Here is a 22,755-nt window from a genome sequence, read left to right on the forward strand (position 1 = left end):
GACTGGATCCTGGTGGGCGATCACACACTGCCAGCAGCCGTGCAGATGACCTGAAGACAAGGAAACCCGGAGTTGTGAGTTGTGTTCTAGGACCACATTAGCAGCTAATTGGCATGGAAACATCTGGAAGTTATTTTCAGCCACCTCAGCCCTTGCCGGTCCCCACCTCCTCCCCACATCACACTCAACAGGCAAGCCCCTCCTCTCCTGTGTCTCCCGGCTCCGCCCTGGCCAGTCCTCCCCTCCCCCACGTTCCAGCCAGGCACTTTGAAGATGAAACGCGCTCAGAGTCTCTCCAGGGCCCTGGGCTGGCATCCTCTACAAAGGGAGGGGTGCGGGCCACTCCACCATGAAAGCACCCTCCCCTGAGGCGCTGCAGCCGGCTAACCGCCCAAGCCCATAAAGTAAAAATTGCCCCAACCCATCTGCATAGCCAAGCCCCTCCAGAGACGGAGCATAAATAGGACTGGGGCGCCCAGAGGAGCATTGTCCGGGTGTCCAGCAGGCATCCAGAGCTCCTCTCCTGTCCTCCGCAGCCCCAACGTTCGAAAAGCACCATGACCTGCGGATCAGGGTTCTGCGGCCGCGTCTTCAGCTGCGCCTCGGCCTGCGGGCCCCGGCCCGGCCGCTGCTGCATCACCGCCGCCCCCTACCGCGGCGTCGCCTGCTACCGCGGCCTCAGCCAGGGCTTCGGCAGCCGCAGCCTCTGCGGCGGAGGCTTCCGCGCTGGCTCCTGCGGCCGCAGCTTCGGCTACCGCTCGGGCGGCGTGTGCGGGCCCAGCGCCCCCTGCATCACCACCGTGTCGGTCAACGAGAGCCTCCTGACGCCCCTCAACCTGGAGATCGACCCCAACGCGCAGTGCGTGAAGCACGAGGAGAAGGAGCAGATCAAGTGTCTCAACAGCAAGTTCGCCGCCTTCATCGACAAGGTCGGTGTCCTGGATCGCGCCACGCCTGAATCCCGAGCCCTGGGCACGACCAGGGCTGGGGACCGACGAGAGTCACAGGCAGGAAGATCTCTGGCTTCCTGAGATTCCAGTCTGATGGAAGAGGCTCGCAGACAGGCAGGCCCAGCACTGAAGACCCAGAAAGCTCCTCTGATGGTGTCGAGAGGCGCAGCCTGTGGAGGCAGCATGTGGCCAGCCCGCAGGAAGGCGGAGGGATACAACCGCCATGCAGAGCCCCGCGAGGCTGGGGCCTGTGTCCTTCTGTGTTCCAGGCCGGGGAGCACTGAGACAGGCGGAGTGGGGGGAAGGGGCCAGGCTAGCTGAGCTCACCTCTGGAGGGCTGAGCCACGACACCCCGCACCTCGTGTCAGGAAGCCCATGCTGCCCTGTGCATCTGGGTGCACTGCCGGGATGGCTCCTCTCAGCTGGCTGCAGAGGAGGGGGCTGGCCCTGGGGGTGGCATCTGGACCACCTGCTGGGACACCTCAGCTCCCCTGTGGGTGGGCCAGCACCTTGTCCCCTGCCTCAGCTGGGAACCCCGGCCGTGGACCCGGATGAGGAAGCACAGAGGTGCCGGGGTCCCCCACAGCCACGTCTGCCTCGGCTCTGCGGAGCTCCAGGTCCGGGCGCTCAGCTCACAGCAGTCAGCTCCGGGCGCTGGCTCTCAGCTACCAGGAGCCATCTGACGCCTCCTCCCCGCCCCCTCGCAGGTGCGCTTCCTGGAGCAGCAGAACAAGCTGCTGGAGACCAAGCTGCAGTTCTTCCAGAACCGCAAGTGCTGCGAGAGCAACCTGGAGCCGCTGTTTGAGGGCTACATCGAGACGCTGCGGCGGGAGGCCGAGTGCGTGGAGGCCGATAGCGGGCGGCTGTCGTCGGAGCTCAACCACGTGCAGGAGGTGCTGGAGGGCTACAAGAAGAAGTGAGTGCGGCCGGGGGTGACGTCTGGGCCAGAGAGGGGCTCCGGGACGGCACATTGGATTGGGCAGCAAGGAGAAGGGGGACGGAGCAGCCATGACCTCCAGGTGCACAGATGGCCTCAGGATGGGTCCGGTGGTGGAATTTCTGCCTGGAGTGCTCCCTCACGCTAGCACTGTCATCCCCAGAGTAGCTCTCCTCATGCTGGCCTCTGTCCCTGGGCGGAGTCACCCAGCCGCCACGCCCCGAAAGTCCTGGGGAGCAGCCCTGCTGTGCTCCTGAATTCTCACTCTGCCCTCTGAGTCCCGACACCTGTAGGAGCTGAGCTAACGCCAGTCCAGAGTCACTTGGACCTGTGGTCTGGGGTCTCCTTGCCTGGGCTGTGCATCCTGAGGGCCTCAGGGACTGTGAGGAAACGACCTCAGTTACGGCTGACACTCAGCTGCGCAGGTGGGGGCTGGCTGTGTTTGAGGGGCCTTGTGTCCATGCTGCATAGAGGCTGAGTAGAGCCACAGCAACTTCGGAGCAGCCTGAGTCAGGACTGGGATGCCAAGGGGACTGTGCTGTCCAAGCCTTATTCAAAGGGAAGGAAGAGTTTCATTCACCTCCCATCCAACCCCAGGGACCCAGCAGGGCCATCTGGACACCAGCCAGGGAGGGGACCTCATGTGGCCCCATCTTCTGAGCTGGCGGGGATCTGGGAGACCCACCCCTCTCTGACCCCTCTCCTCTGTGTCTCAGGTACGAGGAGGAAGTTTCCCTGAGAGCCACAGCTGAGAATGAGTTTGTGGCCCTGAAGAAGGTGAGGAACCCGGGGGCGGGGGCAGAGACACGAGGGGCTCAGCATGATGGGCTCTTCCTGGGGAGACCAGGGGGCTCAGCCTCAGCGGGGAGCACCTCCCAGTCTACACCAGGGTGGGCGATCAATGTGGAGGGGAAAGACAAGACTTTGCCTAGGGCACCCTTGGCTTTGACAAAGGCCATGGCCTTGGATTACCCACTATCACTGGCCCTGGGGCAGGGGGATGGCTGCGTTGGCGTCTGGCCATCTCCCTCTGCTCTGTAGTCTTCCTGGCCTTCTGGGCAGTCTGGCCACGAGGTGGGGACAGGATCCAGGGTCTAGCGGAGGCTGGAGCAGAACCAGGAGTGGCCAGGTGTCCTCCTGGGCAACCTCAGGGATGGGTTGGTCGTTTTGGCAGAGCTGGGTGGGGGTGGATCAGGCAGGCTTCCTGGCAAGGTGAGGGTGGAAAGGAGAGGTGGGGCACAGGGTCTGGGGGAGGGTGACCGGCTGGGAGCCATCTCCCGTTCCCTGTGGGATTTGTGCTTGGAAGTGGAGGAGGCTTCAGGGGTGTCCCGGAAAGGGGCAGAAGGTGAGGAGATGGTTTGGGGACAGGGACCCTGGGGAGCCCGTTCGACCTGCAGTGCACCATGGGTGAGAAGGGAGAGCCTGGGTGTGGTCAGCAGGGCCTCTGCTCTGAGCCACGCCCACCTTTCAGGACGTGGACTGCGCCTACCTGCGCCGCTCAGACCTGGAGGCCAACGTGGAGGCGCTGACGGAGGAGATCGACTTCCTGCGGCAGCTGTACGAGGAGGTGAGGGGCCTGGGCCGCGCAGGGAGCAGGCAGGGCCGCCCAGAAGGGAGAGGCTGGGTCTGGTGCTGGCGTGCTGGCTGGCCGAGGGTTTGGGTGGGGCTCTGTCCTGGAGGCCGTGTGTGAGTGCGCTAGATGGGCCTGGGTCGGAGGTGTTGGGCACACACCGTGGGGAGTGGGGCTGGGACATAAACCAGCGTCTGCCTCCCCTCCCCTCCCCCGCAGGAGATCCGCGTGCTGCACGCCCACATCTCTGACACCTCGGTCGTGGTCAAGATGGACAACAGCCGGGACCTGAACATGGACTGCGTCATTGCTGAGATCAAGGCTCAGTACGACGACATCGCCACCCGCAGCCGGGCTGAGGCCGAGTCCTGGTACCGCAGCAAGGTGAGCGGCCCGGGGCACCAAGTGGGAGGAACATGGGGCGTCCCCCAGAGAAGGCTGGGGTCGGCCCCTGAGGATGGTGAGAACAGGCCGCCCCGTGTGGGTGCACAGGCTGAGCACTGTTCATCCCGCGCCATCCTGGTGGTGGTGACCTGAGGGCAGGGCTCGTGGGTGCTGAGCCTCAGGGGCACCTGTGCTTCCCCCCCCCAACCCAGTGTGAGGAGATGAAGGCCACGGTGATCCGGCACGGGGAGACCCTGCGCCGCACCAAGGAGGAGATCAACGAGCTGAACCGCGTGATCCAGAGGCTGACGGCCGAGGTGGAGAACGCCAAGTGCCAGGTACGGTCAGCTGTGCCGGGGACAGAGTGATGGGGCCTGAGCCCTATGGGAACCCCACCATTCGCCCTCCAGCCCGTCTTCTGGTCTGGAGTCCCTGGTGGTGGTCGCTCAGGGAGACCGGGTGATGATGGCCGGGGACCTTGTCTGGGGGCGTTCCTGGCTGGGTGGGAGAGCCTGGAGCAGCCCAGGCCAGGGGCAGAGAGGCCCAGGGAGCAGAACCCACCCTGTTCTCTTGCGGGTCCCCAGAACACCAAGCTGGAGGCGGCCGTGACGCAGTCTGAGCAGCAGGGCGAGGCGGCCCTGAGCGACGCCCGCTGCAAGCTGGCGGGGCTGGAGGAGGCCCTGCAGAAGGCCAAGCAGGACATGGCGTGCCTGCTCAAGGAGTACCAGGAGGTGATGAACTCCAAGCTGGGCCTGGACATCGAGATCGCCACCTACCGCCGCCTGCTGGAGGGCGAGGAGCAGAGGTGAGCCCGCCCAGCCCGGCCCACATCTCCCAGCACATTCTTCCTTTAAGCCTTTGGGTGAGGGATGACCGAGGTTATGGCCAGTGCAAGAGAATGCTGTCCTCTGCGCTTTGTTAGATGGCTTTGTAGGGAACAGGCTGTTCCTCTCTTCACTCTTTGACCACTGTGAACCCCACTCAAGACCTTGGGACCTGGCGGCCACCCTGCCATGTCCCTAATGCTGGCTCTTCTCCTTGTCCCACAGACTCTGTGAAGGCGTTGGGGCTGTGAATGTCTGTGAGTATTTTGTTTCCTGGTAGCTGGGTGATTTTCTCCCTCCCTGTTAGGCAGGAAGATCTGATGGTGGACAGAGGTACCCCACTGAGAAGTACTTTAGTAATTCCTAAACTCCCCCTCCCCCAGCAAGAGGGATTTGGGATTAGAAAAGGAAGACCTCAGGCCTACATAGAAGTAGAGCTAAGATCAGCCCCTGGGGCAGGCACCTTACTCAGTAACCAGGGCCCGGGGCAGAGAGGTTGGCGAGGGGCGGGCGCTACCGGCAGGGTGCGGAACTATCACTATAGGGTGGGGCAGACCCTTGTGGGGGCGGGGCTACGGGCGAGGGGCGGGCTGCCCCGCCCACCCCGCCCTCGCAATTCTGACTCCGCCCTTCCATGTCCATTCGCAGGTGTCAGCAGCTCCCGGGGCGGGGTCGTGTGCGGGGACCTGTGCGTGTCGGGCTCCCGGCCGGTGACCGGCAGCGTGTGCAGCGCCCCCTGTACCGGCAACGTGGCGGTGAGCACCGGCCTGTGCGCGCCCTGCGGCCTGGGCGCCAGCAGCATCAGTTGCAGAAAATGTTAAAAGATCTGAAGTCAAACCCTGCGCCCCGGTCGCCTCTCTAGCTCCGCCTGGCTCTTCCCTGCCTGCGTTTTGAGAAGTTCCTTCTGCTCTGGCCTCTCATTTCCCTGGAAGCCGCTCCTTGGGGGCTCTGGAGCCCCCCACTAAGAAGTGCCAGAAAGAGGGGTCCACAGGAAGGGGGCGCCCGAGCAGAGAGCGCCAGGAACCAGGACCCGACCTGGGGCTACCAGACTGCCAGCCCTTCCCTCCCCTCTCTGTCTTGTCCATCCATGTTTTCGTCGGTGTTTTCCCCAATAAATCAATGCCGTCAACGTAGGCTACTGTCTCTGTTCACTCGCTGTTGGGTGGGCTTTGGGCTGGGTGCCCAATTGCGCATTGAGCGATTGTGCCCTTCGTGGTACAACCTGCAGATAAAGAAACCAGACCCAGGAGTCTCACTTTATTCTCTATTCACTGCTGCCCTCCAGGAATCACCCATGCTCCTCTGTAAGCCAAGGGCCATGAAAAATCACATTCTCCGGTTAACACAAAGCTTAAGAAAACATTACTCATCGCTTTGGTGGGAAGACTCGTGCCTGAGTCATTTATTGGAATTCTTTAAGGAGTAATTTCAGAAAGCCTTTGCTATGACTTTCTTTTTTTCTTCTTTCTTTTAATGGAGTCACTTTGAGGCTTGGAGACCTGCCATACCAATGGTGCCTCTCAGAGACCGGAAACTGTGCATAGCAAGGTGGTGACGGGGTTGCGGAGAGGCAACCTCCTGAGTCCACACTGTGCGTTGCCGCCTAAGCTGAATGACCTTGGTCAGCACATTTACCCTCTCTGTGCCCGTCTGCACAGCTCCAAAGGAGCATGATTAAAAACAGCACCAGCCTAGGGGGTCAGGAGGAGGATGAAGCAACTTCTTTCCCACTAGGAGCCCCTGTCGACCAGGGTGTTCTTTTGCAAAATGTAAAGCAGAGGTGCCTCTTATCACACTTCTATCTGTGACCTGAGAATGCAAGCAGAGAGAGAAATCTCTCTTCTCCCAGGGCTCCCGAGGTCCTGTGTGCTGACTCTGATGAGGGTCTGGCCGGAGTCAGGAGCAGAGCACCTGCACCGTGGGCCAAGTTAGTCCCTGACGCACATCGGCATTCTTTAACCTTCCAAGTTCCAGGACCAGAAAATGTAGCAGACATGGAGGGGCCCCACTCCCACCCAGCAGGGCACCAGAAATCATTCAGAACATGGAGCGCTCGGACATGGGCTCTTATAAGGGGTAGAATCAAACCAAGGTCTCCCTGACAAATGGAATTCTGAGCAGGACGGAGCCCCGGAAAGTTCCACAATGCGCAGTCGTCCTCACCAGCCCTTGCACTGTGACACCACGCAGCTCAGAGCAGGCCCTGTCAAGAGCCCAGTGTCGGGCTCAGGTCCCAGCTCCACCCATCCATCACTGCCCCACAGTGACCGCGGCCCCTGCTGGAACTCTCCTCCCGGCCGTGGCCCCTCCTTCCCGCCCCCTGATCTCATTGGGGAGCCGCGGTCTCACCCTCTCACCTTCCCCTTGAATTCTGAACTCTGACCCTGCTCTTCTCCCCCTCCCCCAGCCGCCATGCCTGCACAGGTCCATGCAGAGGGTCAGGGCAGGACAGTCAGGAACCTGATGCCCACGTGTGCACTGGTGAGGAACATGGAACATCTCTCTGTGTAGCCTCAAGTGAGTCACCTCCCAGCTCTGGGCCTGGGTGTATTCATGAAAGAAATAAAATTAGGGGGGCCAGTGCTGTGGTGTAGTGAGTACAGCCGCTACCTGCAGTGCCTGCACCCCATATACATGCCGGCTTGAGTCCCAGCTGCTCCACTTCTGATCCAGCTCCCTACTAATGCACCTAGGAAAGCAGTAGAAGATGGCTCAGGTGCTGGGGCCCCTGCACCTGTAGGGGAGACCTGGAAGAAGCTCCTGGCTCCTGGCTTCGGATCGGCCCAACTCCAGCCATTGCAGTCATTTGAAGAATGAACCAGCAGGTAGAAGACCTCTCTCTCTCTCTCTCTCTGACCTGCCTCTCTGTAACTCTGACTTTCAAATAAATAAATAAATCTTAAAAAAAGAAAATTAGGATTAGGGGCTACAGAGAAATCAGGTACCCAAGTTGCATGCAACTGCACTGTGTGCTGTCTACTGATGATTTTTAAAAGTTTAATTATCTGAAAGAGAGAGAGAGAGAGAGAGAGGGAGAGAGGTATGTCTTCCATCTGCTGGTTCACTCCCCAAATAACTCTAACAGCCATGGATACACCAGGCTGAAGCCAGGAGCCAGGAACTCCATCCGGGTCTCTCACACAGGTGGCAGTTCCCCAAGCTCTGGGGCCATCATCCACTGCTCCCCAGTTGCATCAGCAGGGAACTAGATAGGAAGAAGCAGAGCAGATGGGGCTTGAACTGGGATGCTAGTGCCCCAAGTGGCAGCTCAACTCTCGGCACCAACGCCCACTGTCCTCGACTCATTCTGTCACTCGATATCCGCGGGCGGCTGTGACTGGAGCAGTATCATTGCTTCCAGATACATGCACACAGCCAGGTATCATCCCTGTGTGTGTGTGCGTGTGTGTGCATGCGCATTTCTTCCTTGTAGGCATGACTATGCATGTGAATTGTGTGTTGCAGAGGGGAGGATGTGTGGGTCCATGGGTACCTCTATGTGCTGCTGAGGCAGGGGTCACAGATGGAGAATACCGCTCAGGCAGGCGTAGTGATGGACAGGTGGCCCTGGGTGTCCGATGGGGGAGGCGCCCTGTCCGATGGGGGAGGTGCCCTCTTGGGTTTAGCCCCCCTGTCCTCCTGCCCTACTGGCCCTGTGGCTCCAGCTGGGACCCAGGGAGGTCCCAGGGACTTGGACTTTGTAGCAACTTCTGCAAAGCAGCTCAGACCCCCTGCAAGGAACTCCAGTGCGAGAAATGTTTGCTGCACCGATAAAACTCTTGCTGTGTTTTAAGCCTCTTTTCATTCTCAAACAACCCTACGGTGGATCCTATTCTACTTTGCAGGTGAATTTTGGCTCAGAGATGCAAAAAGGGGAGGGAAATAAAAGGCAAGAAAGAGCTAAATCTTCACCCTTCAGATCCGGAGCAGGGCAGCATGGAGGCCCAGAAATCAGTGAGGATTTGGCCAAGGTCAGGGCGAGATTGGGAACCGGATGGAGACCCTTCCTTCTTACTGCAAGCTGGTGTGCGTGAGATCCATAGTCGGCTTGGCTGCAGCGTCTAACAGTGGGGAGAGAGGGCTCAGCACGTCCCAGAAACCAGGACTGTCAGGAGTCCCACGTGATTCAATTGGGGGAGACAGCCACTACCAACAGAGCCAGAGGCACAGCCGAGGCAGGGGACGGCGGAGGCAGGCTTGGTGCACCGACTTCGGAAGTCACCCTGCCGCACACAGCCGGCGAGTGACTGCGCACAGAAACGCCAGGGGGCGCTCTCCCACCCCAGGCTGGAATGTGGCCCGTGGTCCCGGGAGCTTTTCAAGAGCCCAACCCCAGACCACAAACATTGCTACTGACACACGTGGCCCTGGCCCCAGGAAAGACGCCTGGAGCCTGACCCTAACGCCCTTCAGGTCTCCTGAGCTGGCAGCAGGCAAGTCCAGACTTGGGGTGGGGGTGGGGGGTCGGGGAGTTGTAAAAGGAAAGCATGTGCAACCTGCCACCGTGCTCCAGGATACAGAATGCACATCCTAACTGCTCGCCCACAAGGCCTGGGAGATCACCCCTGCCCACGCCTCCTGCAGAGGTCCCTCCACGGGGCGGGGGGGGGGGGGGGTGAGGAGACCGTGGCCTTGAACAATCTCAGAACTTCATTAACTCCCAGCAAAATGCAGGGCACACGGTGCTGCAAAATCTGGCTGAGCGGGTCTGCTTCCAGCTGGCCGGCAGCAAGCAACTGTTTGGCCCTGGGAGTGTTGGCGAGGCTATTTACACGGTGGGTGAAGGGCAGGGTTGATCTTGTCCCTCCGGTGAGTGGCTGCCTGCCAGCCAAGTTTCGGTTCCATTCCTCTGGCATGAGACCGTTCTGTTTACGGGGCCTTGGGGAGACCTGTTCTCCAAGCTGGGGAAGCAGGAAAGCAGAGTAGACGCTCCGGCACTGGAATACCTTAAAAGGTAAACGCAGAGCCTCTGGCCAATGACACACACCGTACCCCACCCAGGGACATAAAAAAGCAGGAACAATTGTTCTCAAGATGCATTGATGATGTCATCCTTTGGGCAATAGAAAAGAATTGGCGCTCACTCCACACTGCGTGGCAAGGAAAGAGCCTTTCTGGGGCCACTCCACACCCCAAAACTGGTCCATGCTCTGCTCCCCCTAAACTCCGGGTGCCTTGTGAAAACTCAGACCAAACCACAACGTAGATTTGGCAATGGAGGCAGGGCCTGCACCTGTGTCTAGTTCCAAAGCCCGTGCTCCCCACCAGCATTGTTGTCCTGCTGCTACGCTGGCTCGGGCGTCACCTGCATGTTGAATGTCCATCAGAGGACTGGGTGTGAAAGGTTTGGTCCCCCATGTGTGACATCACTGTCCCTGAGAGGGCGGCAGTTGAATGTGTCACTGGAGAAAAGGCCGTGGAAGCCGTGGGGTTCTTGTCTTCACACAAGAAAGAACTCAGATGTGAGACAGAGAGCAGAGTGATAAGGCTTTATTGGGGATAGAGAATCGTCAGAATGGAGGGGACAGACAGAGAGCGCCCAGGGAGAGAGCGAGGTCACATGGTTGAATGGAGAGAATACACCTAGGCAGGCTAGGCTGGTGGCTCAGCAGAGGGCAGAGGGCTGAGCGCACAGTCCGTTTGGACTCCTAGGTTTTTAAGGGAGTCTGTTTACCCATCTCCCGCTCTCCTCCAGGACAAAGGAGGGAGAGTCCTGGTGGAAGGGTTTGTTGGGTGAAAATAAGCAACTTCCTCCCCAGGTTTGCTGGTGCCCGGGCAGAGTAGGGGGCTTCCATTAGGGCCTCTGAGAAGGTTTTATTGCCCTGTGTTATCAGGTCAGGTAACCCCTTTGGTCCTGAGGAGAGAGAATTCTCCTGGGAGTTTGCCTTGGGGGAAGGGGTGGGACCACCTGGGAGGTTACCAGGGTCTGGGCAGGACTCTGATGTGCAAGATGCTGGGCTCCTGGGGCTTCCGCAGTGGGTGCTGGTCTTCAGGCCTGTCTCACACACACACATAAGCTAATATCTAACTTCCTGCCTAACAAATGCACCTGTGCCGTCTGGTGCTGGGCCTTAGGAGGTCTCTGGGTTGAATGCCGTTGTTGGGGCGGAGCCCCCATGGCTGGATCCCTATGCCATAGACTCCCATCCCCCCCCCCCCACTACCTGACGCTCTGTGCCAACTCGGACTCCACCTGCATGAACTCCATTACCAGTCCGGCGCCGTGGCTTAACTGGCTAATCCTCCGCCTTGCGGCGCAGGCACACCGGGTTCTAGTCCCAGTTGGGGCGCCTGATTCTATCCTGGTTGCCCCTCTTCCAGGCCAGCTCTCTGCTATGGCCCGGGAAGGCAGTGGAGGATGGCCCAAGTCCTTGGGTCCTGCACCCGCATGGGAGACCAGGAGAAGACCCTGGCTCCTGGCTTCGGATCAGCGAGATGCAGCGGCCGCGGTGGCCATTGGAGGGTGAACCAACGGCAAAAAGGAAGACCTTTCTCTCTGTCTCTCTCTCTCTCTCTCACTATCCACTCTGCCTGTCCAAAAAAAAAAAAAAAAACTGCATGGAGCGAGACATATTTAAAAAAAAAAAAAAAGAATTCCATTACCAGGGGGGCCACACCAGTACAGCTGCCCGATCTTGGATTGAGAACCTCCAGAACCGGGGGCCAAAATCAACCTCTTTCCTTTACAAATAGCTCATCTCAGGGGATTTGCTGAGATGGTGAAAGCTACCTAATACACCTGCCCACCGCCAGCACACGCTGTAAACCCAGAACCCGAGCCTGGGCCAGCCCCCTTATGCAAGTACAAAGGCCCTGGCTCCCGTCCCTCTCTCTTCTCTGTCAGGTCTGTTTGCTATGGCCTGCACCCTCTGCTAGGAGTTCCCCACCAGAGAGCCAGCCGGGCATAGAGCCCTTGGGGGCCCTCAGGTCCCAGGAGCCAGTCTCTGAGCAGGACCCTAGGAGGCCATTGGATAAGTGTATTTGTAGAGTGGGTGAATGGCTAAATGAATGCAGTTCTGACCCTCCTCTGCCCAGAACAGCTGTCCACAGACCCCAGGCTGGAACCCCCGGCATGAATAAGCCCAGTCCCTCACTATCCCCTGGGCCCTTAAGCTCCGCCCCCAACATCCTGGCTCTATAATATAAAATCTCCATAAACTTAGACCCCCTGGGCCAGAACACCACCAGGGCAGAGTTGATTCCTAGTATTGTCCCCCACCCCCACCCTCACTTTTGGTTCTCCCCCCTCCAATCTGGCCAGTCCTATGTTTGCCCTGGGAAACCTGGGTTCAAACAGCCAGTTAGCTCAGTCTCCTGCACCACTTTTTATTGCAAAGGAGGAATCCTTGGGAAAAGGGGGGAGGGGTCAGTTCAGAGGAGCCGGGTGCTGGGCCCAGGTAAGCCAAAAGCCACGCCCACCCGACAACAGCAGCGCCTGGGTATCTCTGCACAAGGGAACAGATCTGTCACGACTCTGCAAGCTATGCTATGCTCCAAGATCTGATTCTCCGGGCTGGCGGGGAGAGGGCAACAGGGAGAGGGGGCGGGTCAGCTCTGTGGTGGGGGGCAGGGCAGAGTCTTCAGGGCAGAACCCGGAGTTCCTGGTCTCCGGAGCTCCTGGAGACTTCAACATCCAGGGGAGCCGTTGCAGCTCTAGTGCTTGGCACAGCCCGCGCAGCCGCAGAGCGCACAGCCGCCGCCAGGGGCGCTCGTCTCCGTGGCCGGAAGCGGGTGGGCAGGGCCCGCGGCCGAGCCAGGCTCAGGGGCCGAAGCGCTGCTCGGGACTGAGTAGACAGCAGCGAGTGAATGAGGAAGCCTTGCCGTGCCCCCACTGCCTGCCCCAAGGGACGGACACACAGGCTGCTCCTACACAGACCCTCCTCTCCACCGTGAGATAGATGTGCAACGCCCCCAAAGCAATAGATTCAGACCTCGCGCCAACACAGCATCACTCCCCCCCCAAAGAGAAGAGACAGCCCCAACAAGACTGATGCACGGAGTCACAGACACACGGCCCGAAACACCCCGATCTCCCTTCCGCAGAGCACGCACGGCAGGCAGGGGTGTGGCGGTAAGGGCAGGCCAGACCCCCACGCACCCAAGCTGTGCCTTTTATTTACTCACCGGTGCTCCGCGCCCCAAATCTCAGACCACGCCTGCGGGGAGAGGAAGGAAGCAGCTGAGTGAACCTCCAGGAGAACCACCTGCCACGCGGCGGGTATTCAGCCGGGACTTCGGGTTCATTCCTTGTAAGGCGGTGGGAGAAAGACTCAGCTCCAGGAAGACAGACCGCTGGGCACCCAGGTCTCCTCTCCGCACCCCCCTCGAGGCTGATGAGGATGGGGGTCACCTTGCAGCCCCCGCCTCCTCCCTCACCTGTGGCCACCCCGGAAGTGCTTCTCCACCCCTCACCGGCTCTCCTCGCCCTCCAGCAGCCGCTGGTAGGTGGCGATCTCGAAGTCCAGACCCAGCTTGACAATCATGAGCTCCTGGTATTCGCGCAGCTGCTGCACCATGTCCTGCTTGGCCCGCTGCAGGGTGTCCTCCAGCCAGGCCAGCTTGCCCTTGGCACCGTCTTCCCGCAGAGCCGGCTGGTCCTCGGCTTGCCCTCCTTTGCAGGGCTGGCAGTGAAGGGAAGACCAGAGACAGAAAGACATCCATGTCCCCTTCTCCTTCCCTTTCGAGGGTCCAGATCTCTCTCAGGGGCTGGAGGACCAGGGAGGGCTTGGGGACCTGCCAGTGGTGGTGAGGAGGGAGCATGCCTGTTGCAAAACTTGTGCATGGGTCTGTAGCAGCGGATGCAAACAACCTGCCCACCTGTCTGCTCTCGAGGTGGAGGTTTGGGGCCAGCCAACAGGGATGCCTGAGAGCGAGCCTTTAGCCTCTAGTCTGGTGACACTGTTGTAAGAAGTGGCAGATGAGCCATGGGCACTGCACAGAGAAGGCTGCTGGGCAGGGAGACGGGGGGGGGGGGGGGGGGAGAGAGAGAGAGAGAGAGAGAGAGAGAGAGAGAGAGAGAGAGAATGGGAAAAGGAAGGCAGCCCTGGGGGGAATCTCGTCTTTCTAAGCTTGAGTCATAGATGCAAATGCCTGCAGGGGCCTGGCTGGCCAGAAACAGCAAGGTCAAGGTCAAGGCCAAAGGTTCAACCCATCACAGGTGTCCAATTATACAGTGAAAAACGCTCTCTCCCCCTCTCCTGAAATCAGCAGGAACTCTTCATGTTCCCAGCCTTTCATTCCTCTGCCTTAGAGACCAAGGTGCGGCACCGGTTCTCTTCTGGGAAAACAGTCTGGGTGATGATAAACAGCCCAAGAAACCTCTTGCCTGGTTGACAAAGGATGCAGTTGGGAGTGGTGGGGACTGCGGCACCCCAGAAAGCAAATGCCCCATGTGGAGAGGATAGAGGCCTCTCTCTTCCAGCCTCATATGATTGTGAGGGAATCACAATTTAACTTTGCTAAACCTTCACCCTTTTTTTTCTTCCTAAGAAAATTCCAGAAACTGAGTTTTAGATGGAACTCTCACAAATGTTTAAAAAAAAAATACATACATGTTATCACTGCATACAAACAGGTGTATACATCCAGCCCTATCTACCTCTGTGCTGACTACTTACCTACCTAGAGTCCCAGGTGAGGCCGGGCCTGGCACACCTGTGCGGACACAGCCCTGCCTACTCAGACAAAGTCCACCCAGCGCTTCCATGGAGACGGAGGCTACTTGTGAATAATGGACGCCCCTGCTGTGGGCTGTCTGTCCCCCCACTCTGCCAGGAAAGTTCCCCAGTACCACGAGAAGGGTATAAAGCCCTCCTCTGCCCCAGACAAGCCCAGGTTGGTTCTCGTGAGAGCAGGTGCTTGTGACCGTCCCGTGTGTGGTGCCCTCTGGGTGCACCTGTTTCCCTTTCTGCTTCCCTGCCATCTTAGGCGTGGCCTTCGCCCCAGCACTGACAGCTGGGGCCCATATGTGAGCTAAAGAAGCCTCTCTGCATTACCCAGCGGCAACTATGCTGTTGTAGTGACACAACACAGACTAAGACGTCCCCTCCCGCCATCGCCGCCCCCACGCCCCACGCCTCACCTGACCCCTGGAGCTGTCCATCTCCACAGCCATCCGCTGGGTGGCCTGGTTGAGCCTATCCAGCTCCTCCTTGCTGTACCTCAGGCTCTGCCTGTGCTTCTGGGTGGTCACCTTTACCTCTTCACACTGTGGAGTGGAGGCAGCCGGACAGAGTGGGGTTCCGGGGACCGGATAGTGAGGACAACAGCACCTGCGATCCGCCCCCCACCATGCAGCCCAGCCACCAGCTGTGCCACAGCCCCCTGCTGCTCCAGCCGTGAAATGGGGCTGATAAACGTCACAGTCTCCGAGGCAGGGCTGGGGACCCTTCGTCCTGCCAAGGGCCATTTGGACATTTATGACGTCACTGGCGCACCTATAAAATGGTCCACGTCAAAGTTAGCCTGCTGCGGAGGTTTGCATTTCCAGTTGTCTTAGCAGGGCCAGACCAAGTGATTTCAAGGGCCAGGTGTTCTCCAGCCCTGCCCCAAGGTTTGCTGAGGAAACACTACGTACTCGGCTGGCACACAGGGCCTGGAGGTACCCAGTGTCGCCTGCACCCAGGTGCAATGGGAGATGAGAGGGTGAGCATCTTTTGAGGTAAGCTTTTAGACAGACATCATGCAGGGCTTATCCCAAAACAGGTTGGGAGTTAAACTTGAGCAAATGAATTATTCTAATTCACCTTATATGCCCATCAAAACTCATGTGAAAATCATTTAATAAAATTCATTGCTAATTCTCAATTTTAAAGAAACTAAACATCTAGGCCTCCTTAACTCAGTCAATGCCATGAAACAAGCCAGTGCTGGGGCCAGTGCTGTGGCAGAGCGGGTGAAGCCGCCGCCTGCAGTGCCAACACCCCATATGCATGCCAGTTCAAGTCCCAGCTGCTCCACTTCCGACCCAGCTCTCTGCTAACACACCTGGAAAAGTAGTGGAAGATGACCCAAGTCCTTGGGCCCCTGCACCTGCACAGGAGACCCAGAAAAAGCTCCTGGCTCTTGGCTTTGGATCAGCCCAGTTCTGGCTGTTGTAGCCATTTGGGAATGAACCAATGGATGGAGACTTTCTCTCCCTCTCTCTCTCTCTCTCTCTGCCTCTGACTCTCTAACTCTCCCTTTCAAATAAATAAATACATCTTTCAAAAGAAGCAGCAGCTGCCAGTGCCAGGCATCCTGGTTCCAGCTTCTCGCCCACTTCTAAGGCCATAGTGGGAGGGGCTGTCTCCAAGGGATGAAATCAGTGGGACTCTTCCCTTCCTGCCCCTTGCATGGGGACAGTCACATACGCACAACACCTGGGGCTCTTCCCAAGCCTTTCCTGCTACCCGCTGGGAAGGGGCTGGATGCCCGTAGTGGCCCCTTGAGCTAGCTAGCCTCTGCTCCTTACCTCTCGCAAGCACAGGCAAGAATGTAGGGACCCAGGGGGCGTGCCCTGGCTGCTGAGCCAGCTGGATGGCAATGTTTTAAGCCCATGCGTTTTGCTCTACAGCCTGAGTGTCCTTGGCCCAGATGGTGGGAACTGTTCACAGCAGCCTGGTGCCGACAGGGTGGTGGCGAGTGGTGGGCACACCCAGCTGCCTCCCCTTGCATGCCCCTCCCTACTCCCATGCCACAGGCCGTGGACACAGCAGGCGAACTTGTGTCTCACTGGCTCCAGCAGAATGGAGCAGAATCCAATGCCCCCAAACCCGTGTGACCAGTGAGCCCCATGGCTAAGCCTCACCATGGTGAAAGCAGGTGGCGCCTCCTACAAGCCCAGCTCCACGCCCAGTGCTCCTGGAATGCCAGCCTCTCTCTGGGGGCTTTGTGAGGTCATATTCTTACAGTCACAGGGTTCTCACCAGAGGCCTCAGGGAGCCCAGATGGGAAACGGAAGCCCCCGATGGGCCTGGACTGGGTGTTGGAGGAAAGTAGAGGAGGGAAAGAGCACTAGGGGCCGGGTGTGTGTGTGTGTGTGTGTGGCGCTAAGAGGGTTAGGCTTATGGGGTGGGCAGTGGGAGCCATAGAAGGTGCTGGGGTGGGACAATGATCCCCTTCTGGAGTAGCGAGCTGGTGGCTAGGGAGCCCCACGTGCTGCCTTTGTGTTATGTTTCTCATGCGCGTGAAAAGGGTATTATCACGTGCAGTTCATGATGGAAGCAGCAGCAATCAGAACCCTCTGTGTGCCCACCACTGCCTCCAAACCCCACCCCACCCCCTCCCTGGGGCCTTCTCCGACCCCAGTGCCTCTATCCTGCGCCCTGTTCCATCCCCTGGGAAGCCACCGTCCTAGAGTTTTATGCTAACGATCACCCAGTCTGTCTTTTGGATGTATCACATTGAACAGCCCTAAGCTGTTGTTCAGTTTTGCCCACCTGCAAGGTTTATGTCAACAGAACTGCACAGCCCGCATGTTTGCACGACTCGCTTTTCTCCCTCTGCGCTCTGCTTCTAGGATGCCTGGTATTCCAGGCTGTGAACCTGTGATTGCCGTGGGTTTTGCTGCAACGAGCAGTGCTGCTATGAACAGCTAGGCCCAAGCTGCTCATGTACTTCTGCGGGAAGTTCCTCAGGGTCCTGACGGCAGCCTTTCCTTTGAATTACAACTCAGGGGCAGGTGCTGTGGCGTAGCAGGGAAAGCCGCCGCCTGCAGTGCCAGCATCCCATATGGGCGCTGGTTCGAGTCCAGGTTGCTCCACTTCCAATCCAGCCCTCTGCTATGGCCTGGGAAAGTAGAAGAAAATTGCCCAAATACGTGGGCCCCTGTGCCCACGTGGGTAACCTGGAAGAAGCTCCTGGCTCCTGGCTTCAGATTGGCCCAGCTCTGGCTGTTGTGGCCATCTGGGGAGTGAGCCATCAGATGAAAAACTCTCTCTCTCTCTCTCTCTCTTGCTCTGCCTTTTAAATAAATAAATAAAATTTTTGAAGAAATGGGCCAGTGCTGTGGTATAGCAGGTTAAGCCACCATGTGCAATGCCAGCATCCCATGTTGGAGCTACCTATTCAAGTCCCAGCTGCTCTGCTTCCAATCCAGCTCTCTGCTAATGCACCTTGGGAGGCAGGGGAAGATGGTCCAAGTGCTTGGGCCCCTGTCTCTCATGTGGGAGACCCAGATGGAGTACTTGGCTCCTGGCTTCAGCCCTGGCCCTTATGAGCATTTCAGAGTGAACCAGTAGATGGAAGATTTCTCTCTCCCTCTGTGTGTGTGTGTCTCTGTGTATATGTATATATGTATATGACTCTGCGTTTCAATTGAATAAATAAATCTAATTTTTAAATGTATTTTTTCAAATGTATTTCTTTTTTTTTCTTTTTTTTTTTTAATTTTTTTTAATTTTTTTTTTTTTTGACAGGCAGAGTGGACAGTGAGAGAGAGACAGAGAGAAAGGTCTTCCTTTTGCCGTTGGTTCACCCTCCAATGGCCGCCGCGGTAGCGCGCTGCGGCCGGCGCACCGCGCTGTTCCGATGGCAGGAGCCAGGTGCTTCTCCTGGTCTCCCATGGGGTGCAGGGCCCAAGGACCTGGGCCATCCTCCACTGCACTCCCTGGCCACAGCAGAGAGCTGGCCTGGAAGAGGGGCAACCGGGACAGGATCGGTGCCCCGGCCGGGACTAGAACCCGGTGTGCCGGCGCCGCAAGGCGGAGGATTAGCCTGTTGAGCCACGGCGCCGGCCCAAATGTATTTCTTTTTCTTTTGCCCATTTTTCCCCATTAGGTGTTAGGTTCACCTACAAGTTATAAGTTCACCTAGCAGTTATGAGTTCTTTATATTTGGGATATTACTGCTTTGTCACCTTTCTGTACCATAGATATCATTTGCAAGTTCACGGCTTGTCTTTCCATTTTTCTTTTGAAGATTTATTTATTTATTTGGAAGTCAGAGTTACAAAAAGAGAGGAGAAGGAGAGAGAGAGAGAGAGAGAGAGAGAGAGAGAGAGAGAGGTCTTCCATTTGCTGGTTCACTCCCCAGTTGGCTGCTACAGCTGGAGCTGAGCCGATCTGAAGCCAGGAGCCAGGAGCTTCTTCCGGGTCTCCCACATGGGTGCAGGGGCTCAAGGACTTGGGCCATCTTCTGCTGCTTTCCCAGGCCATAACAGAGAGCTGGATCAGAAGTGGAGCAGCCAGAAATCGAACTGGCGCCAATATGGGATGCTGGCACTGCAGGCAGCAGCTTTACATGCTATGCCACAGTGCCAGCCCCTGTCTTTCCATTTTATGTGTGGCTTATTTTGAGCAAGATCTCCCTAACTTTATGCTAAACATTTTCTCTGCTGTTTTAAAGTCCTTCCCTAACCAAAGTCAGAAAGATACTCTCCAATTTATTTATTTTTTTATTTAGTAAATATAAATTTCCAAAGTACAGTTTATGGATTACAATGGCTTCCCCCCCCCCCATAATTCCCCTCCCACTCACACCTCTCCCATCTCCCGCTCCCTCTCCCATTCCATTCACATCAAGATTCATTTTCAATTCTCTTTATATACAGAAGATTGATTTAGTATATATTAAGTAAAGATTGCATCAGTTTGCACCCACACAGAAACACAAAGTGTAAAATACTGTTTCAGTACTAGTTACAGCATTACTTCACATTGGACAACACATTAAGGACAGATCCCACATGAGAAGTAAGTACACAGTGACTCCTATTGTTGGCTTAACAATTTGACACTCTTGTTTATGGCGTCAGTAATCTCCCTAGGCTCTAGTCATGAGTTGCCAAGGCTATGGAAGCCTTTTGAGTTCACCGACTTGGATCTCTCCAATTTTTCCTTCCGAAGATTTCAAAGTTTTCCTTTGACATTTCCGATCTTAGTTTGCTTGGAGTCGATTTTGTAGATAATGGAAGGCAGAGCTCCAGTGGCATTTTTTTTTCCATATGGAAAACCAATGTCTGGTCCTTCTTTTCCCTCTGATCAGCCATCAGCCTCTCTTGTACTCGCATAGGGCTGGTGTAATATCAAAGCGATGCTATAAATATGAATATAATTTAGGGGCTATCTGCTTTGGTCCATAGATCAATTTGTTTATTATGTGAATGCCTCATTGTCTTACTTATTATAACTTTATAATGATTGTAGTGTCTGAACAGGAGAGCACCCATTCATACTTCCTCATCAGTGCCTTGGCTATTCCCGACTTTCATTCCTCCCCATGAATGCTAGAACCAACTCAGCACAATGTGCATCAATCTTTATAATTTTACTCTAGTTGAATCAACTCTGGGGACCAGTTTCAGGATAACTGATCCCTTCATGATGACAAAGCTCCCTATCTATGAACATAGTATATCACCTCACTTGGCTAGATCTTCTGTATTATCATTCATTGGCTATATAATGTTAACATTTTTCTAAATATAGGTTTTTCACTTACTCGTTGGGTTTATTTCTAAGTATCTTAAGACTTTAATCACTGTTTTATTGAGTTGTTTAGTTGTAATTTCCTTTCAATAAAATGCATACGTGCTAGGAGTACAGTTCAACACCTGGGGCTTGATGTACATACCATTTGAACAACCATTGAGAAAAGATGTTGGCCATATCCATCATCTCAGAATGTTCCTTTGTGTCCCATTGTCATCAATTTCCCTGCTACTACCCAGGCAACCATTGGTCTAACTTCCATCACTGTAGATTAGCATTGCTAATTGTTTTTTACTGTTTAATTTATTTGAAAGGCAGAGTTACAGAGAAAGAGGGATAGGAAGAGAGAAAGAGGAGAGAGAGAGAGAGAAATGTTCAACCCACGGGTTCACTCCCCCAGTGACCACAATGGCTGGACTGGACTAGACTGAAACTAGGACCCTGAAACTCCATCCAGGTCTCCCACACGGGTGCAGGGTTCCAAGGACTTGGACCATCTTCTGCTATTTTCCCAGGTGAATTAGCAGGGATCTGGATTTGAAGTGGAACAGCCAGGACTCGAACCAATGCTCACAGGGGATATGGCATCACAGGTGGCTGTGTCCCCCTGTACCACACCAGCCCCTAGCATTGCTACTTATAAAGGAAAGCACGGCTTATCTTTCTTGTCTGACTCCTTCCGCATTGTGTAGTCTTTCTGAGATTGGCCCGTGTCAGTTCACGAGTTGGAGTTCCATCTTTCGTCCTGCTGAGTGATATCCATCATATGCCTGTGCCTTGCTTTGTTTATCCTTTGATCTGTTCATAAACGGGTGGGCCTTGCTGTATAGGAAGTCCTGTATAGGACTGGTTTTAAGTCAGTCCTCTGGCTCTCTGGCTCTACTTGTCCCACCTTGTCCTGTTGGAGATCCTTTATTCTTCTCTGGTGTTCCTTTCCTGTCTTCTTTTGGGTTAAACTATTTTTTAATTTTTAGCTTTATTTAATCTATTGAATGTCGCAATATCATTTTGTTTTGCTTTCAGCGTTGTCTCTGGACCTGACCATATCCACCTCACCCTTACTCGATCAGTCTAGAGCTGCTATTGTCCTCCTGCCCCTTCGCAGCTGACATTTCATACTGCACACCAGTGCGGTTCATTTGCCCACCGCCAGCTCATTTGTGTAGCTGTGGCCAGCTCTTCGACTCCTACAGCCCTTGTTCAAGATGTCACTCCTTTTGCTTTCAACAGTCCATTGTCTGATGAGAAAATGACCAAACAAATAGTCCTTTATTTTTACTCACTGACCTGCTACTTCCAGGAGCTCCCACCTATCCATGGGCTGCAGGCTCCAGGGTGTCACCCCAATCCAGCTGGTGCCACCCCAATCCAGGTGGTGCCACCTCCCTCCAGTGTCACTTCCCCCCATCCTGAAGAAGCTCCATCATCAACTCCTCGTGGTGCACGTCTGGTGACAACACATCCACATAGCTTTTGTGTTTCCAAAATGTCTTTATTTCACCCTTGTTTTGAAGGATATTTTTGCTGCTTTTTAATTCTTACTATCGCCTGATCTATATCATTTCTGGGAATGGCTTGGTGATTTTTCTTGCTTTCTTTGTTTTCTTTTATGTTATACAGTCTTCCCCGCCCCCCCCCCCCATCCCTGGTTTCTTTGAAGCTTTTTCTAAATCTCAGAGACTCAAGATTTTCAGTGAGGTGTGCCCGTATGTGGTATGCTTTTCATTTAACGTGCTTAGGGTTCCCTGAGATCTTGGGGTTGAGGTTTTTGTCAACTATGGGACATGATTTCTTCAAGTACTTCCTGCCTCGTTCTCACCCTCTTCTCCTTCTGGAATGCCTCTGACATGTATGCTAGACTATTTGATATTGTCCCACAGGCCCCTGGGGCTCTGTTTTTTTTCTCCAAATTATTTTCTCTATGTTGGAATATTTCTGTCCATCTGTCCTCAGGCTGACTGCCCCTGTGGGCAGGACAAGAACATGGCAGAAGTTGCTGTATGAACATCAGGAGTTAAGTACATCGCCACACCCAGCCGGCTCCAGCCAGTAACCAGAGATGGAAACAGCAGGTGTCTCTCCCACTGGCTGATTGCATGCCCTGCTATTTCCACCAACTTCCTGTAAGGCATTTGCATGAAAACTTCAAGTGACCCAAAACCTGTTTCCTCGCTCTCTCTCTCTCTCTCTCTCTCTCTTTGCCCAGCTCTTCATCCCTGCCCTGGATGACCCGGGAGCAGACAACTGCCCTCTCCACTCGTGGGGGCTGGCCACCCAGGATCTGTCCGTAAGAAGTCTGAACTGATTTCCTAGCATGGATATGTATTAAATTTGCACTTCCCTGGGAGCTGATGTTGTGGCACAGTGGGTTAAGCTGCCACCTGCAACCATGCCGGCATCCCATATCTGAGTCCCTGCTGCTCCACTTCAGCTTCAGCTCCCTGCTAAACACACCTGGGAAAGCAGCAGAAGATGGTTTGAGTGCTTGGGTCCCTGCACCCACATGGGAGACCCAGAAGAGGCTCCTGGCTCCTGGCTTCAGATCAGCCCAGCTCTGGCTGTTGCGGCCATTTGGGGAGTGAACCATTGGATGGAAGACCTCTTTCTCTGTCTTGCCCTCTCAGTAACTCTGCCTTTCAAATAAATCTTTTAAAAATTAATTAAAACATCTTGGGACCTG

The 22,755-nt window shown here is 55.8% G+C and overlaps 2 protein-coding genes across 2 annotated transcripts; one reads left to right on the forward strand and one right to left on the reverse strand.

The window, feature by feature from the left end:
• The first annotated feature begins 266 nt into the window (after positions 1 to 266).
• Positions 267 to 5,793, forward strand: LOC133768781 (keratin, type II microfibrillar, component 7C-like). The gene is made up of 9 exons (XM_062203633.1): positions 267 to 929; positions 1,658 to 1,866; positions 2,604 to 2,664; positions 3,359 to 3,454; positions 3,677 to 3,841; positions 4,054 to 4,179; positions 4,426 to 4,646; positions 4,891 to 4,922; positions 5,314 to 5,793. The coding sequence occupies exons 1-9, from the start codon at positions 558 to 560 to the stop codon at positions 5,484 to 5,486; spliced, it is 1,455 nt and encodes a 484-aa protein (XP_062059617.1). The 5' UTR covers positions 267 to 557; the 3' UTR covers positions 5,487 to 5,793.
• Positions 5,794 to 13,073: 7,280 nt separating this feature from the next.
• LOC133768074 (keratin, type II cuticular Hb1-like) lies at positions 13,074 to 21,924 on the reverse strand. The gene is made up of 3 exons (XM_062202485.1): positions 21,895 to 21,924; positions 14,747 to 14,872; positions 13,074 to 13,286 (listed from the first exon to the last, which is right to left on the reverse strand). The coding sequence occupies exons 1-3, from the start codon at positions 21,922 to 21,924 to the stop codon at positions 13,074 to 13,076; spliced, it is 369 nt and encodes a 122-aa protein (XP_062058469.1).
• Between the last annotated feature and the right edge of the window lie 831 nt (positions 21,925 to 22,755).

This window comes from Lepus europaeus, chromosome 10, assembly GCF_033115175.1.
Source record: "Lepus europaeus isolate LE1 chromosome 10, mLepTim1.pri, whole genome shotgun sequence".
NCBI classification, from domain to species: domain Eukaryota; kingdom Metazoa; phylum Chordata; class Mammalia; order Lagomorpha; family Leporidae; genus Lepus; species Lepus europaeus.